The 16483-nt window shown below is 39.8% G+C and overlaps 1 protein-coding gene and 1 long non-coding RNA gene across 2 annotated transcripts in view; one reads left to right on the forward strand and one right to left on the reverse strand.

Annotated features, from left to right (window-relative positions):
• Positions 1 to 1244: 1244 nt before the first annotated feature.
• tmem161a (transmembrane protein 161A) lies at positions 1245 to 8909 on the reverse strand. The gene is made up of 11 exons (XM_031318349.2): positions 8759 to 8909; positions 8109 to 8212; positions 7932 to 8015; positions 7558 to 7649; positions 7179 to 7335; positions 6667 to 6882; positions 6379 to 6522; positions 5795 to 5908; positions 5472 to 5646; positions 5244 to 5340; positions 1245 to 3319 (listed from the first exon to the last, which is right to left on the reverse strand). The coding sequence occupies exons 1-11, from the start codon at positions 8759 to 8761 to the stop codon at positions 3015 to 3017; spliced, it is 1491 nt and encodes a 496-aa protein (XP_031174209.1). The 5' UTR covers positions 8762 to 8909; the 3' UTR covers positions 1245 to 3014.
• A 5117-nt stretch (positions 8910 to 14026) lies between these two features.
• LOC116063399 overlaps positions 14027 to 16483 on the forward strand; it is a 45579-nt gene continuing 43122 nt past the window's right edge. The window contains exon 1 of the long non-coding RNA XR_004898714.1: positions 14027 to 14131. This is a non-coding gene — a long non-coding RNA (uncharacterized LOC116063399). The remainder of the gene's footprint in view (positions 14132 to 16483) is intronic.

The following is a 16483-nucleotide window of genomic DNA, read 5'->3' on the forward strand; positions in this document are numbered from 1 at the left end:
GGACCACTTTAAAGGCCTGGAAACCTTTATGTCTTCAAATAAAATACATCTGGCACAAAAAGGTTCATTTCCACAGCTGGTTGTCTTACAGCAGCTATGCCACAACGTTTTCTTATGCTAGCGCTGTGAGTCCACCTCTGTCGTCTCTCCTCCCTAAATGAAAAGAGGCTCTCACTGGGGTCATGTCTGGTCTGCTCCCCTGAGACTAGGCTGGCCCAATCTGTAGGGCATGTCTGGGTCCTGCACACACACATGCACACATATCCTGGTTTCTATAGCAACCACAGCCAGCCATGGCTGCCTGACTTGGCCCGCTGCAGTCCACGGCTCAGGCTGAGGGGGCCTGAGGCCTCCAGCACAGATGCACATAATGAATGTGATTATATAGATATGTCAACCTTGTCACCTTCCAGTTCACAAGGCCTGTCACAGGCTCAGAGAGGCACAGAGCGCCACATAAACTTACAAAGCCCAAATTGTTCACCTCGATTAAAGGTGTCTAACAATAACAGAAATATTTTCCATGGAATTGTTCTTTAAAAAAATGTAATACTATTGATACAGAACATCCCAATGCTTAATCTTTAAACACTCATAATATATGGGATGATAATATATGGGATGTCAGATTGGTAACCGGTACCCTCCCAAATTTCTTCACTTGGCTTTGCATCCAGTGAAATATGTCCCAGTGCACATTAAAAGACAGCAAGGTGGCCGTCTCTCCCTAAATAAGAGAACATCTGTGGCTTTTGATTGGACATGGAGTTTGGTCAAATGATATCAGCAATAAATGACAACTGTCAAAGAGCCTTTCCAGCCTCGCTCTGGTGAAAGGTTACATTCCTTAACTGTTGTTACACAACTGGCATGAAGGTTTTGATAATGTCACAACGCTTACAAATCTAGCTTAGGCTACACTGACAAATGGAGAGGATTTGGAAGATGTTCAGATAAATCACAGTTCTTGTGGCCAAGTTGAGCATCCACAAACAATATTTCTTCCCCGACTCTTGAGGGGCATCAGGTTCATAGTAATTATCAGTGATTAAAGAATGATCTTCTCAGGAGGTTGGGGGTCAGAGATCAGGACCCAGCACAGCGGAGAGACACTCCATTGTCATGCATGATAGCTTTTGTCAATTGGAGCACCGACTTTTAAAAGGAAATGTTTTATCGGCAGTATGTCCCACGCTCCTTGAGGGAAAGCAGTATTAAGTGGAAACATCAAACTGACATGAGACTGAAAATAATAAATGTTTTATTGAGCCCCACAAACAAAAATGTCAGATTACAGCCAAAAGTTTGCACACCATGCATTCAGAGGGAAAGTAACACTTTCCATATAAAGTTCACAGTACAAGGATTTCAGAGCATTCAATTCAAATATACTATCTAAAAAAAAACACACTAAAAATCAGAAACGGCCACAAACAGAATTACATCATCTCTATCATTTTTAAAATAACAAACGTTATTTGAGTCAATGTATCATAAATAAATAAATAAAATCCACTGACACAAAAGTAGGCTTTGATAAATCTGACATGTACATGACTAATTGGCAATAAAAACAGCAAAATAAACTGTGAGCTAATTAAGATACTGCAACTAAAAATGCTGCCAGTGAGTAGTGTTTGAAAATAAAAGCAAAAACATATGGCATTCTAAATACGGCATATTTAGGGAGAAAGGACATTTTAAAATGGACTCAAAATCCCTGAGCTCCCAGGCACTTAGGAATACTGAAGGAAACTCTTTAGATAAAAGCAAAATCTCTCCGGTTCTTGGCCGACACACAGCCACAAACACAGTTAGGATTCACGTTCAGCGGCGTTTAATTTAATAGGATGGATCAGAAGCTTTACTACACATTTTCAATCAAAACCTTTCAGCAGAAAAAAACATAACCATTTAGCACTCTTGAATCGGTTCTTTAAGGGGGACAAAGAGTCCCTCACAAAAATAAATCTACACAGGCAGTAAGTACTAATACCTACCTTGGTACCATTTCATAATGTTCTATTAAGAACAATTCAGGTAACACTGGCATAGAAACATCTGAAAAGTTGCAGGAAACGTGTTCCACTGAAACAGCTGGACGATGACCAGGGGGCCTGTATCATGAAGCAAGATAAGTGGGTTAGCTGGATATCTTTGGGCTTAAGTCGTTCTCCGGTATCACAAAGCTGGCTCACTTTCAGCCAAGGTAGACCACCACGGTAATCTATGCTGCACAGCTAACCTGCTCCTGTTAATTGCAATAAACGGATATAGAAAGTAAGCTGAGAAATTACATCGTGATGCAGATTTGTAAAAAGTCTGAATTCATGCTTTTGTCAGGTCTGTCCGCAAGAAGTCGTGCAAAACAGCAGTGTGAACACAGCATTACACTCATATATAGCCACGCTTAGAAATATGTCCTCTTATTTCTAAAGCTTTTTTATCCTATTCTACTTGTGCAAATATACTGAATATCACCTTTGACTAGCAATTGACCTAATTTCCCTGTGGGTTATTCTGTGTCATATTACGTAATCCTCTCATGGTTCTTTTGATGTTGCATGCAATTAAAAGCTCTGCCTCTTTCACGTGAACACACCCGTAGCTGGATCAGTTAACCCAGAGTTAACTCGGAGTTAACTGAGCCAGGTGAAAACCAGCTTTGTGGCACTGGTTATCAAAGACCGCCAATGTGACTCGGTGAAGCCAGGTAACCCAAAGAGAGCCAGACTAAGTTAAACTTGCTTTGTAAAAACAGACCCCAGCTCTCTCTGTATTTGTGTTGTTGATACCAGTAGCGTGCTGGTCACAAAAAGCCCTAAGGCCCAATATTGCAACAGACCGTGTCCATCACCTGTCTCCTCTCAACAAACCTGTTTTGGCCACAAACAAGGTGCATTCTGTCTGCATTTGTGTGTTTTTAATGAAATGTCCCCTTTATCTGTTGTCATGCTGTTGCAGCCCTCGGCTGTCTGCAGGTAGAACCGTGTGGCACTCCCGTTTCCCTCAAGTTAGTTCTGCATTAGGTACTGGTGGAAGTAGATTCCAAACAGAGAGCTGATGACCTGGCAGGCAGCCACCCACCACGTCAGGAAGGCGAAGAAACCTCGGAAGAAAAGTGGAGTGAGGACGGACCGCAGCGCTGTGAAGGCCTCGGTTAGGCGTGCTACTGTGGCCTGGATGTCCTCCTCCATATCCTCCATCCCCTCGTCATCTTCGTCCAGACCGCCGGGCAGCACAGGCGCTGCTGTGGGCATCACCAGTGCTGGCGTTACCCCGGGGGTCTTCTCTGCACCGGCCACCCAGGAAAAGTCCCCTGTAGGATTGGTAGAGATCAGTCAATATTTGGATCTTACCACTCAACTAGGGAGGAAAAAGTAAGTAAGTAGGCTCTCAAAAAGAAACCGTTACTTGTTACGTTTGACCGAGGCAAAAACTTGATATTACTTGACTTACTATGGATGTTTCTAATATGTAACTCCACTGTAGCTGCAAATGTCTCAATGGGATATTACAGGAATGGTTCGAAACATGCTTTACCACTCTCATATTTGTCTTGTTAATATGTGACCACAGCCAGCAGTTAGCTGCTAGTTAGCTATCCAGGTTAGAAACAGATAGCCTGGCTCTGTGCGTAGGTAACAAACTCAAAGCTCACTTATTCACATGTTTTATCTTGTTCGTTTAATCTGAAGTGTAATTACAGGGGGTTATGTGCTGGACTATTTTTGGTTGGAAGCAGTAGCTGTTTCCCCATTTCCAGACTGTATGGTAAACTAATCTAGCCGGTTCCTGGCTGTAGCGTCATCAGTGATGGGAATAACGGCGTTACTTTTTTCAGTAACAAGTAATCTAATTGATTACTCTTCCCATCTTAATAACGCCGTTACCGTTACTGCCAAAAAATGTGGCGCATTACTATAATTGAAGCTGTTTTTTTTTTTTTCATCAGACCAACTACATCTCTGAGCCGAGAGGCAAAGACTTTTTTTTTTTACTGTTCTTCCTTGGTTAGTGGGCAGTGCACGAGACAAGCATATAAATGCTGACGATTGGCTGAGGTTGAGTAAAATTTCATAAGCCAATCAGAGGTAGTGTTGGGCGGGTGTTCGAAAGCACGCATAGTCGGACACACACAACGAACAACATAAGCGAGTCAGTCAACGAGAGACAGGTATGGCGAGCCCAAATAATCCAAAAGTAGCCTTCTCTAAATGGAAGTCTAGCCATTCATTTTCCCTCCAAGAAATTAAAGGAACGAATGTAATCATGAAATGCACATTATGCTCTGGGCAAAAGAGCCTATCCACGTCGGTGTCAAGTAATTCAAACTTACTCAAACGTTAAATAACTATCTGTAACATGCGTTTTCGCAAATGTGTGCAAATGTTCTCATACGGTACGTCCCACTGGCTGCAGGCTCTGATGAACTACTATTTTGTAATGAACTGGCAAAATGCCTCCAGAAAGAACCGAACCGTTTGCACTACAAAAGAGTGTATATATTTGTTATTTATTTTTGGTATAGTGCTTAACAAGCATAATTTAATTTAAATTTAAATTTAATTTTGGCCAGTTGTGGCCTGTTGAGGGGCAATAAATATCAAAAGTTCCAAAACATCTATTGTGTTAATTGTATCGATCCACTATATAAACATAATATCTACATACATGACATTTGATTGGAGGCTAGTCTCACTTTGTTCCACAGCAACATTAAAAAATAGTTTAGATTTGTGTACATTGTTTCTGTTAATAAAGTATAGTATTAAGTGTCCATTTCATTATAATATTCAGATTTATCATAAATAATTGAACATGCATGTGTATTTTAAGTTCCGTTAAAGAGGGATGGAGGTGGGGTCACATTTGAGCATACATAAAAATGTACTTGAAAGTAACGCAATAGTTACTTTCTGAAGTAACTAGTTACTTTTATAGTTTGTAACTGAGTAACTAATTTGGTTACTTTTTGAAAGAAGTAATTAGTAACTGTAACTAATTACTTTTTAAAAGTACCTTGCCCAACACTGAGCGTCATATTTAACAAACCGATATGAGAGTGGTATCGATCTTCTCATCTAACTCTCCACAAGAGAATAAACACATTTCCCAGAATGTCAAACTATTCCCATGAATCTACATTTGACTCATTGGTGAAAAAGTACAAAACACACAAAGATCATGTGTGGCTTCTTCCTCACATGCAGTGTTCATGATGGTGGTGGTATTTTACTTACCTAGTGCCTTGAGTGCCAGTGTGGAGAACAGGATGAGAAAAACAGGAACCAGATACTGGAGAGTAATTACAGTCAGGTAGCAAAAGATCCGTGTGACCTGAAAAACAGCACATTTGTTGTCAGTTTACACGTCACATGCAGTGACTTTTCCACTGCCCAGTAAACCTTCACTTTATGTAAAAACTATTGAATTCAAAAGGCTAACCCGCCATTGTTCAAATATCTGACCTTCCTCTGAATGTCAATAGCAGCGATACGTCCCGCCTCCTTCTTCATCTGCTCCACCCACTTCTGAGCAAGATTGAGGTAGGCCTGCAGGTGGTAACGAGTCAGTGCTAGCCGCAGCACACACAACGCCACGATGATCCACAGGCGCATGCTGTCAAATGTTTCACTGGAAACTCTGCGAGCGTGAGATTAGGAGAGGATCCGAAAAAGTCAAATGTGCCATTTGGAGGACATCTTGCATTAGTGGCCATTGTTTCGGTCTCGAGAATTGAGAGAGTAGTAGTCGGAATGGACAAAATTAGCAAATATGTACGTGCACTCACAATGTGACAGAGTTCTTCCCCATAGGTGCATTGGCCAGGAAGTCCCTTGCAATGGGTTTCACCCACAGAACCAACACAATGACTGGAGACAGGAAACTCATATGCAGCAGAATCCTGCAGGAAACAATAACGACATCTAAGAGAGTGAAATACTGCTAATATAGTAGGGCTGCTCGATTATGGGAAAAAAATATAATCACGATTATTTCGGTCAATACTGAAATCACGATAATTTAACACGATTGCTTGTTGACTTCTGGAAAGATGTTGCAATTATTGAACTTAAAACAGTGGAAAAAGTTAAATAAATCGAAAAGAAAACATACAACTGTGAAATTTGCCTTAATACTTTTCCTATTTAAACTTTGTTCTTTCATTTAGAACACAAGAGAAAATAAGAGTTTACTTGCAAAACGTAACGAGCAAAAATAATTGTTTTTCTCGATTATTCAGTTTTTGTGATCATTGGGAGCCAAATCATAATCACGATTAAATTTTGATTAATTGCACAGCCCTATAATATAGGTGTTTAATAAGACATGGAGCACATTGCTTGTTGTGGTAGTGAATGCATCAGTTCTTACTGGATGAGTGGTCGGTCTGAGTTCATCTGTACAGCATCTAGATGAGTCTGAGCCATCCGCAGGCCAGGGAAGGCCAGGAGAGCCCCAATGTAAGAACAGATAGCAGCCAGAATGAGCTTCACCGTCAGCTTGGTCACTGGGATTCTGAAGGGAGTCAAAACAACAACCGAATGTAGCTGCGTCGAGCACAGGTATTTGTCAAGTAAAGTCTGTTACTGGCTCATGCACAGTACTTAACCAAGCTGGTGTCGTAGTCATAAGTTGTCTTTGCGGGGACAGAATACTTACGACCAGTCAGCGTAGCCCTGCTGTTTGGCAAAGACTTCCAAGTTGTCAAAGAGGTTGGAAAAGCCCGACTCCAGGCCGAACTCCAGGTAGTCCTCTCTGACCACCAGCACCAGCATGGCCACGAGCAGAGACAGGAAGCCAAAGGCAAGGCACACCGAGCGCTCGCCGCCCTCTTCAGAGCGGAAGTAGTGGCTCATCATAGTGTGAAGGGTCTTTCTGGGGGTTGTGGGTTAAATTAAAACTAACGAGGAAAAAGTTACCATCCAGTCCAATCCCCATATATTAGGCCACTTTATCTTTAGTTTATTAACTGGTTTTAAAATATCCAAAGTCTTTTTAATATAAAGTTTCACCACTAGCACACATCCTAATAATAATGTTTGTTAATCGTTCATGCAAAACATTAGAGACTGCAGCTCTAGAACAAGTTAATTGTGTTTTGTAGTATCAATCCGTAATAATGTTTACAGACTTATCCGTCACGGCAAAGTGACTTCACAGTTGAAGGATACAGACTGAAGAGAACAGTCAAGACACACCAGATGGCTCCGATATTGACCTCTTTGCTGGCATCCACAACACTGTAGTAACACTCAGTGAACAGGAAGACACCTGTTGCATAGACTGCAAAATCTATCAGCCACTGGTACTCCAGGAAGAAACGCAGCACTGAAAGTAGAAACCAGACGGAAAAAACATTGGTAGGCTCAGAAGATTATTTTGTGTACTACCTGTTAATTAAAACTGTGATCCATACACTGTTTTTAAGGCAAGGGCTATAAAAAAATTTGTAATACTGTATATGCATTGTGAGTCAATACCTGAGCTTGAGCAGTGTTTGTACTTGCACAATGTCACTGTGATAAAGATAAAAAGGAGTGTTTATTTTACCAAGAGCGTCAATGGCGTTGACTGGAGCTTTCTCCAGGTGAAGGTCGATGTCTTTGGGCACAGTGAGAGGCTTGCTCTCCCCATTCTGTCTCCTAGAAATCAAACAAAGAAGACACGACGATGTAAAAAAAAAATAAAGAATAATCTGCTGTTTTTGACAAGAAGCAAAAAAAAAGAGAGACAAAGGCCAGCTTGTCTGGATAAGACATTTTTTTTTCTCAAAAGTGAAGTACAGCACTGGCAACAAAAGGTAAACCTATTTCAGAGAGTGAAAGACCTATGAGTTATATTTTTTCAAGGCAGTTTCTTCCTGCAGACTGCATTACTTTGCTGTGTCTCCTTTCTGAATCATCAGACCCTCCCCCAACTCCCACCTGTCTCTCCTGGTCTGTTTAGGCATCTGCTTCCCAGCCAATGCACACAGCTCTCCTTCTGATGGGTGTTTGAACCGGAACAAACTGAGAAAAAAAGCGACATGCACATGTATACAGTGCCGAGCACAGTATGTGTATAATGTACAACCTGATTGTAAGGGTGATAGAGTATAATACCTGCCATTGCAGATTAGCCAGCGTGCAAATGAGCAGTGTGGAGCCATCCTCTGCATAATGCTGGCAGCCAGCAAGCTGACCACCAGCTGAATTCCCATCAGCGCCTGAAGAGCAAACACACACATGTTTAAGTATGAGATCCAACTATAAACTACATCTTTGGACACGAAAACATGTAACGTTATGTGTCAGTATGTAAATGCGTCAGAGACGGTCAGAGAGTATGTGTGCCTTCTCCACAACTGTGACAGTCAGTCAAGACAGTATTTCATTTTGACTCGGCCTACAAGACCCAAGAAAGTTTTATAGGTAACGTTAGTTTGATCTAATTTACACGAAAGGTAAGTTTGTCCACATATCACAGGCTGCAGAAGAAGCTAGCTAAGTCTAACGTTAAATGCTAAAAAGCTAACAGTAACAACTAAGTCCAACAACCTTTAAACATAGAATGTGTTGAAAGCTCCTGCAAAATGAATGAAAGTTAGCAAATGGCTATCGTGCTAAATTTAGCTAAACTTCACCACCTGTCAGTGCTGCTGCAAACGTTAGTTAGCTAGCTAGCATTAGCACACTAGCTCTTATATGCACCATACAAGCAAAATTAGCTCGCTGGCGAATTTACCAGTGTACTGGTGTGTGAATTAACTTACCATCTCGTTTCTCGAAAGAAAGACGTGGTCAAAACCAGAATAGATACCGGAGCTTCTTCACATGCAGGAAAGTCTGGACAGCTGAACCAACTGACATGTGAAACTGCTGAATGTCCCGGATGTGGTAGTGGAGTCGCGTTGCCTTCAGTTGCTCCTCGAAAGCTTTGTAAATTGGACGACTTTTGATTTCTACCAGCACAACTGCTGCTCAGAGATGGGAAGTAAAGTAGCCGTTCTCTTTTTACATACATGACATTAGCATGACCGAAGTACTGTCATTATTTTTTTAAAATCAAAAACACAAGGTAAGATAAAATTGTAAACTACGCAATAGCCAGTGACGCAGTCAGATTTAGCAACAACCCCATCTAGGCCTGCTACTGTCAGGTTAACAATGATAATAGTTAATAATTTCACTTTTTTGATTTCGTGCTACGTTTGAAAGTTATTGCTGTTCCTGTTATTGCTTCCATGTGTCAATAGTAACTAATAGTAGGGCCTACTTTTTATGAAAAAAAGTCTTCTGCACTTTTTTGAGAGAAAAGAACTCATTGAATCTACATTTTTGTTTATAGTCAATGTTCTCTCAAAAATAATTAAATCTTTTGATTATTTAAAACATAGGCAGTAAAAGACAGTAGTATCCTTGTGCTGTCTGTCCTAAAGATGCATATACAATATTCATCTTATGTAATGACAACCAAATGTAATTTTAATTGGCATTAGTGTATTAATACTACTGCAATCATTTCTAATTTTTGGAAAGCCCCATAACCTGTTTCATAATAATGTTTATTTGCAAGAGTAATATAAGTATAAATGAAGGAAACAGCATTCGACTAACCTCCATCTGTGAAACCAAACCTATGCCCTTGAGTTTTAACCACTTTATTGAAATTGTTTAAACGTCCAACAAATGAACACAACCAACAGGGGCATCTAAAAGCTCATTCATCTCAGCAGCTATTCTCAGCCTCAATATTATTTTCTTTCCGGTGCTCATGGAGGCAATATAGTAGCCACAGAGGAACAGTGCTTTCATTGGCTCGTAGTGACACTGACTAAAGAAATATTATTATCATAGGCCTATTTAAAACATTATTAAAAAACGTTTTCCCCCATAATACTACTGTTGTACATACCAAGTTGTATCTGAAAAATATTAAGCAGACAAATATACAAGTTAAGACATATTCCCTTCCAAATAAAAAAAACGTGAAAAAATAAGTATATGTAGCCTTTTAATGTAGCCAGCAGAGCAGTTTTAATTAAACCACCATGCTTGCACTCCCTCCTCATCTCTAATTAAAATGTAAAATATTATCCGTCTTAGTTCCGTGTTCTACGTCAATACCCCTTAACACCTCTGTGAGATCCTCCTAATGATAATCTCCAAGTTTCATGCTTCCACCATCATGTATCTTAACATTTCATTGAATTAAAAAACAAACATTATGCAAATGGTGAAGCTTAAAGTCTCAGAGTCTCAGATATGCTCCTCTTACTCTCTGGCATTAAAACACACAGAAGCCAGGGAGAGTGAGAGAGGATGCAGTGGGATTTGATGTAATCATGAACTTAAGTTTTATTTTTCCATTTAGATGAATAAAAATAAGGAAATGCGATCGTTATCTTCAAACCTGTAGACAAAGTTTATACTGTATGTTTGTAATGTGTTGCTTTACTATGTTGTATGATCTCTGAGCCTTATTATAAACCACAAGGTGTTTGGGGAATATTGTGCTACAAGGACGAAAGCTCTGGGTGCACTGATGCATCCTCCGTGTGTGGTATGCTTGGTCACTCAGGATGAGAATGATTGTCCACACACACACACACACACACACACACACACACACTGGCCTGTACACGCATTATAATGGCAGCTCATCCTCTGTAAAGAGGAGGCCCGTGTGCCTCCAACAGTGCGGAGTGTTTCCAGCCGCACGCCCTCCAAAAGATCTTTTACCAAAAACCATTCACCACATTCAAATCTGTGTTTAGCATGTGCGTTCATGTTATTTGGGTGGTCTGCAGAAGTTGATTGAATTCCCACTTCTTGCTAATTGGGGACACCCCTTCTGCTGAAGGTGTGTGTGATCCTTTGCCCCGTGAATTTGCGCACAAGAGCATGACATTTCGATGAGAGCTGTGCATTTTGATCAAATGGAGCTTTGTGCGATGAAGCAACAGCATCTCAGGTGGTCATGTATGCACCAGTGGGCAGGCATCTGTAAACATAAATCACATCAAATTAGTTGTTCAACTCAATATCAAACTCTGTGTGGTTGTTTGATCCTTATGAGTCTTGCTGATCTAACTGCAGTCTATACCCAAAGGCAATTAGTTTGTGACATTCTGAGCGAGGGGAAATGGAGCGATCACATTTTAATTAGGATCTTATTTTGTCCACATTACCTTTAAAGACACAAAGGTGCTTGTTTCTCCATCTCTCTGAAGATAAAATGTACACCGTATGCATGGACTGTTGTGGCAAACCAGAGCATTTGAGAACTTTATGACCTCTTTACATGCGGATAGTGCAACATCAAGAGAGCTGTTTCATTCATTGCCATAACATCATCCAACATGTACTTTTTTAATCATAAGCAGCAAAATTATACAGAAACAGGTTCAATATTCTGTACCCTGTGTCCAACATCTCCGTCATCTCACACTGTGAGAAGAAATGTCTCTGTCTGGGTGGAAAAACACTTCCATAATCATCATCTTTGACACAAATGCTAATCCCCCTGCCATGTTAGCCATCTGTGGCTGAAGTGGCGGGGCAGAAATTACTGAGGTAAATGGACACAAATAAAATGCTAATTCCCCACGGGCTACAAGTGGCTCCCCTCCCTCTGCTCAGCTCGGGGGGCCTCTCGGTTCCCACACCACTTCCCTGTGTCTCTCCCAGGGTGCTGCTGGGATCCCGGCGGCTGCTTCGGAGTCCGCAGCAGGGATGCAGCCCTCCCATTGGCTCGTCTTTGTTTGCCCCCATGCGTGGTATTCATTGGCTGATCTGAATATATGCAAATGCTGCAATGGTGCCCCGTCAAAGGAAACTCCCACCACCACCACCACCACCATGTCTTATCCCCTCCTCCTGTCTCCCTTCATTTTCCCCGCTCTTTTGCTTTTTGTCCCTTTCCTAACTGCTGCAGTGTGGGGGGATAACTGTGGGAACCAGCTATGGAGGGACAGATCTGCTTTGTCACTGGGATTTATTTAGTAGTGAGACCCATGACTGTTAATTACATAGACACAGCCTTACTGTATAAGGAAGAAAGGAAAAGAGTCTGTCAAGGTGATACACCATCCTTCAACCTGATCATGTTTATGATTCGATCCAAACCAAATATCAGGGTCATAAGTGTCCGATGGGACCAGACAGACGCATGTCTTTCTACTCAAATATTCAGCATGTGTCATGTGATTACTGATTACAGTAATAATAAGAACTTTAGTGTATACTGTTGGTTTAAACTTGCAGTCCACGTTTCTACTGTAAAAGAAAAAGGCAAGAACCTCAGTGTTGACGACTCTTTTTAAAATAAGAAGATGTTGCTTAGTTTCATATAGGCCTTTTTTTTTTACAGCAGATATTTAGACTCTATAACATTAACAATGACTCCAGGACTCTTCATCTGAAGCAACCAAATGGAATTCAGCCATTATTCACTTGATCATTTATACCTGTGATTTTTCTACGGTGACATGCTGAAATGTCTTCAGTGACAAAGGCCTGTTTAAAAAATAAGTTATTCCACAACAATACCATTTAAAAAAAAATTTAAAAAAATTCTGGAGTTATTCATCTAAAGCTATTTTTGTAGTGTCACAGCTGCAGATACAGTCCTTCCTCTGCAATGGCCTACATTACAGCATAACTGCAGGCTGTGGATTTAAAAATATGAAAACACACATACATTTGAAGCCTATCTGCATACAGGCTTCATATCTGCATATTCACTCACTGCATGGCTTGTCTATTTTCTGGGTACGGATTCAAACAGAAGGGAATTAGCTCTGCCTGGCTCTGCTGTGATGTGTTAAGCCGTTACTTTGGCTCGTCCTCACACAGATTCTGGATTTGGACGACATGAATCGTTGCACACTTACACCGTAATTACGCAAATGTATGCTGCTTATTTTATTTCACTAAGCGTTATAGCATATAGATGATGCCATGGATGATCCAGCATGCACAGATGGGTGATGTACATGCACACACAAATACATTGTCATTTGCCACTTAAAGAATCAGGCAATAGGCTTTATTTTTACACTTTATTTTCTTTTACCTTTCTGCGTCAAATGAAAATATGTTTGCACAAATGATCATTAACACTAAATGAACCAAATATTAGACATCTTTCCATCACTGAATTGCAGCCCCTTTACACAAGCTCTCACTGATTTTTATTTCAAATCTCTAACTCAGCCATTTGTTTTTCTTCATCTACCCTGCATATCCTCCTCTGTGATTGATGGGTGTATATATTTATTTATTTAAAGGAAATATATGAAATAATGGCTTTCATATGACTCGGCTCATGTGCTTCATGAAAAGAAGAAGCTCCTCATGTTTTGACACTGCAGTGCATGTCCAGGAGATGATTTCTGAGAACAGGCCACACCAAAGTGTCCATCTATAAAAAGCTGTTCATTGAATTTTCAAAAGCACCTTTTCAAGAAAAGTAAAAAGCCCCCAGGATAGAAATGATTGTATAGTTTTGCATTTGTCAAGTTTTAAAAACGCATATAAACATGCCTACATTCATTCATTTATTAACAGTCCAAACAGTATTTTGCTCCAGATATTGTAAAGTGAAACCGTAAAATGTTCTCATTTTGTCTTGTAAAATTGTTTGAATTAAAAAAAAAAAAAAAAAAACACCTTCTTTGCGAACTCTTCTTGAAAACTGATAAACCGATTATAATTGATAAGCTATGTGTAAATGTGTTTGCAGGCCTACAGTGGAACCGGCCTCCCACCTCCCCCAATGAATTGGCTCTGTGCATTCACGTGTTTTGAATGACAAAAAGGTGCGCACTGGCGCTGCGCTTGAACTTGACCGGCGGAATTGCCTGGGAAAAGAGGCGCGACTTTGGCCCTTTGCTCCTCTCCTTTATGGAGTGGAGGCTGTTGAGACTGATGTCAGCGCTCATTAGCATAAACTTCAGCCTGTTCCCAATTAAACCAGGAAAGCAGTAAGAAAACCAGTCTGTTTTCACATGGCGGAGAATGAACCAACATCTCTCTCTCTCTCTCTCTCTCTCTCTCTCTCTCTCTCTCTCTCTCTCTCCCTCTCTCTCTCTCTCTCTCTCTCTCTCTCTCTCTCTCTGAGCATCAGAAGAAGCTGCTGCAATGTAAGTTTTCTTCAGTTGGAACAGTGTTTAAAATCGCTTTGAATGTATTTTTAAAATTCATTTTAAAGTTTAATTTTTGTGATTGAAAATGGTGCTGTTAATCTACCAACCTGATCTCACAGAATTCCGTGAAATGAACACTGTCCATTTTTTGCAAATCCCTTGTACTTATCAGTTTTGCTTTCTGTTCATGAATGTGAGCCTCGTTGTTGATGTGGGAATGATGATGACACGTGCAGTTTGTCTCTTGCTTCCGCCTGTAGGCCTGAATGTGTCAGACATTTGCTGCATGGCAACATCTCTGATGTCTTTTATGAGTCTGGAGGTTGTCTACCTGACTCCTTAATGACACAGTCAGGTGTTGCTCCGCTGAAAGCCTTTGCATTATGCCAACTGATCATTGCTGCTGAGTGTATCTACAGTACAGTATACTTGTTGTGTATGGCCATGATGTCAGCCTATAATGCAGGAGGCTGTTGGTGCTTAACATGGTTATGGCAAGCTGACAGTATGAGATTCTCCTTACTCACCTGTTTGAGAGTCCAACTGGCTCCTTCATTAGCTTTTGTGGGAATTTGATTTGCAATAGCCAAATGACTATTGAAGATATAATCTGAAAACAATACATTTGTTGTTATATTTGTTGCCATTTTTATGAAATTGCCTCGCATAAGAAATGCATTTTTATTCTCAAGGGAAAATGCTCCCATCATGCTGCTATGCTCTTTAACTAGAAAACCAATATGGCTTTACATTCTCATATCAACAGATCTGTATCATGTTGCTCCACTAACATAAATACCAAGAAATTCAGAATAGATTTAAGAGAGCTGTGAGAGTTTAGACACCTTGCTGTTGCTTATCTTGATATGCTGTCCAAATCATGGGCGGTCATTTCCTCCAGACGTGTTATAAAACACTACTGTAGCTGAATAATACTATATATGTGGATTTTGTCTAATAGCTCACAATTTTTTTGTGTTTATTTGTTGTGGATTTGAGTATTTAAAATCCTTTGTAATACTACCACCACCACCACAAGCAACCTCCATAATAATAATTTGTTACAATTAACTGCTGCTAATTTGGGGGCATGGCAAATATTTGCTCCCTGCATGGTCTTCATGAGTGACCTCTGACATCTTTATGTCCCTGTGGCAGGTCAAGCCTCTTTGAAGAGCGGCCATTACAATTCCCAGAAGTGGCCACTTGAATTGGTCAGTTATTAACAATTGAAGCCAACAGGGCTCGGTGTGGTCACGCAAATCATACAAATTTGAAAGAAATGAATGAATTTAAGGTGGAAGCATTTTTGAACTGGGAGATTTAGGATTAGAATTAGGATTCGAAATGTTCTGCCTGAGTGGGGTGTGTGTGTGTGTGTGTGTGTGTGTGTGTGTGTGTGTGTGTGTGTGTGTGGTATTGTGTTACAGTGGCAATTTATGTATTTAAATACATATGAAAAGTGCAAATGATGTGTGAGAAAGAAAATGATTGAAAGTAGTAGCTGTTCTCATGAAAAAGGTTACAGATAATCAGAAGATAGTTCTTCTAGAAATTTAGAAATGTAAAAATCGAACATTCTTTTACAAATATTTTGTCACATCAATGAAAATGCTTATACTGTAAATACACCAAACATAATTCATGTAAGTGGGACGTAATAAGTTACTGAATGAAAAAATAAACGCATTGATTTATTGAATAATATATATATATATATATATATATATATATATATATATATGCTATAAACAGTTGTATTGTTTTGAAAACCTTAAAGGTCTACAAACAAAAGCAAAAATCCAACAACAAAAAATAATAATATTACAGTAATTCAGAAGGTAATGAGCCTCAATGTTCATTATTCAGTGAAGGTCCAATTGCGCTGAATTAGCTTTAATCGTTTAGTCGGCACCGTGTATTTGGCTGATCTCTGCGTTTTATTGCCCTTAAACACCAAAATATAGTCCAATACTTAAAATTATTATTGTAATGTATTTTATACAGAACAATACATTCCTAGCGCATTCTTTATAACTGTACCAGGCTATAATTTCGGATGATAACCGCAGTTTCTGTTGCTCCTAAAATTCTTTTAATTAATTCAATCATTCGGCTATACTTCCGCACAACCTAATCTATTTACGTATTCATTCCAGAAATGTCCAGAAATGTAGTTTTATATATTAATAGGCTAAATAAATCCGAATTATAATATGATAAGAATGCACCTTTCTTTCAGTAACTCAGAATCAAACTACAGGATTTTTTTTTTTTAGCTTTATGATACTAAAAATCTAAAATCATATCGACATGATTTCTATGTTAAACTTAAACACAATCTGTGTG

Source organism: Sander lucioperca, chromosome 11 (assembly GCF_008315115.2).
Source record: "Sander lucioperca isolate FBNREF2018 chromosome 11, SLUC_FBN_1.2, whole genome shotgun sequence".
NCBI classification, from domain to species: Eukaryota; Metazoa; Chordata; class Actinopteri; order Perciformes; family Percidae; genus Sander; species Sander lucioperca.

Coding starts and splice junctions, on each gene's coding strand:
- tmem161a (XM_031318349.2), bottom strand. Junction 6,883..7,178: donor TTGACTGTTCTCTTCAGTCT/GTATCCTTCAAC, acceptor CACAACCCCCAG/AAAGACCCTTCACACTATGA. Junction 6,523..6,666: donor CAGGGCTACGCTGACTGGTC/GTAAGTATTCTG, acceptor GACTCCCTTCAG/AATCCCAGTGACCAAGCTGA.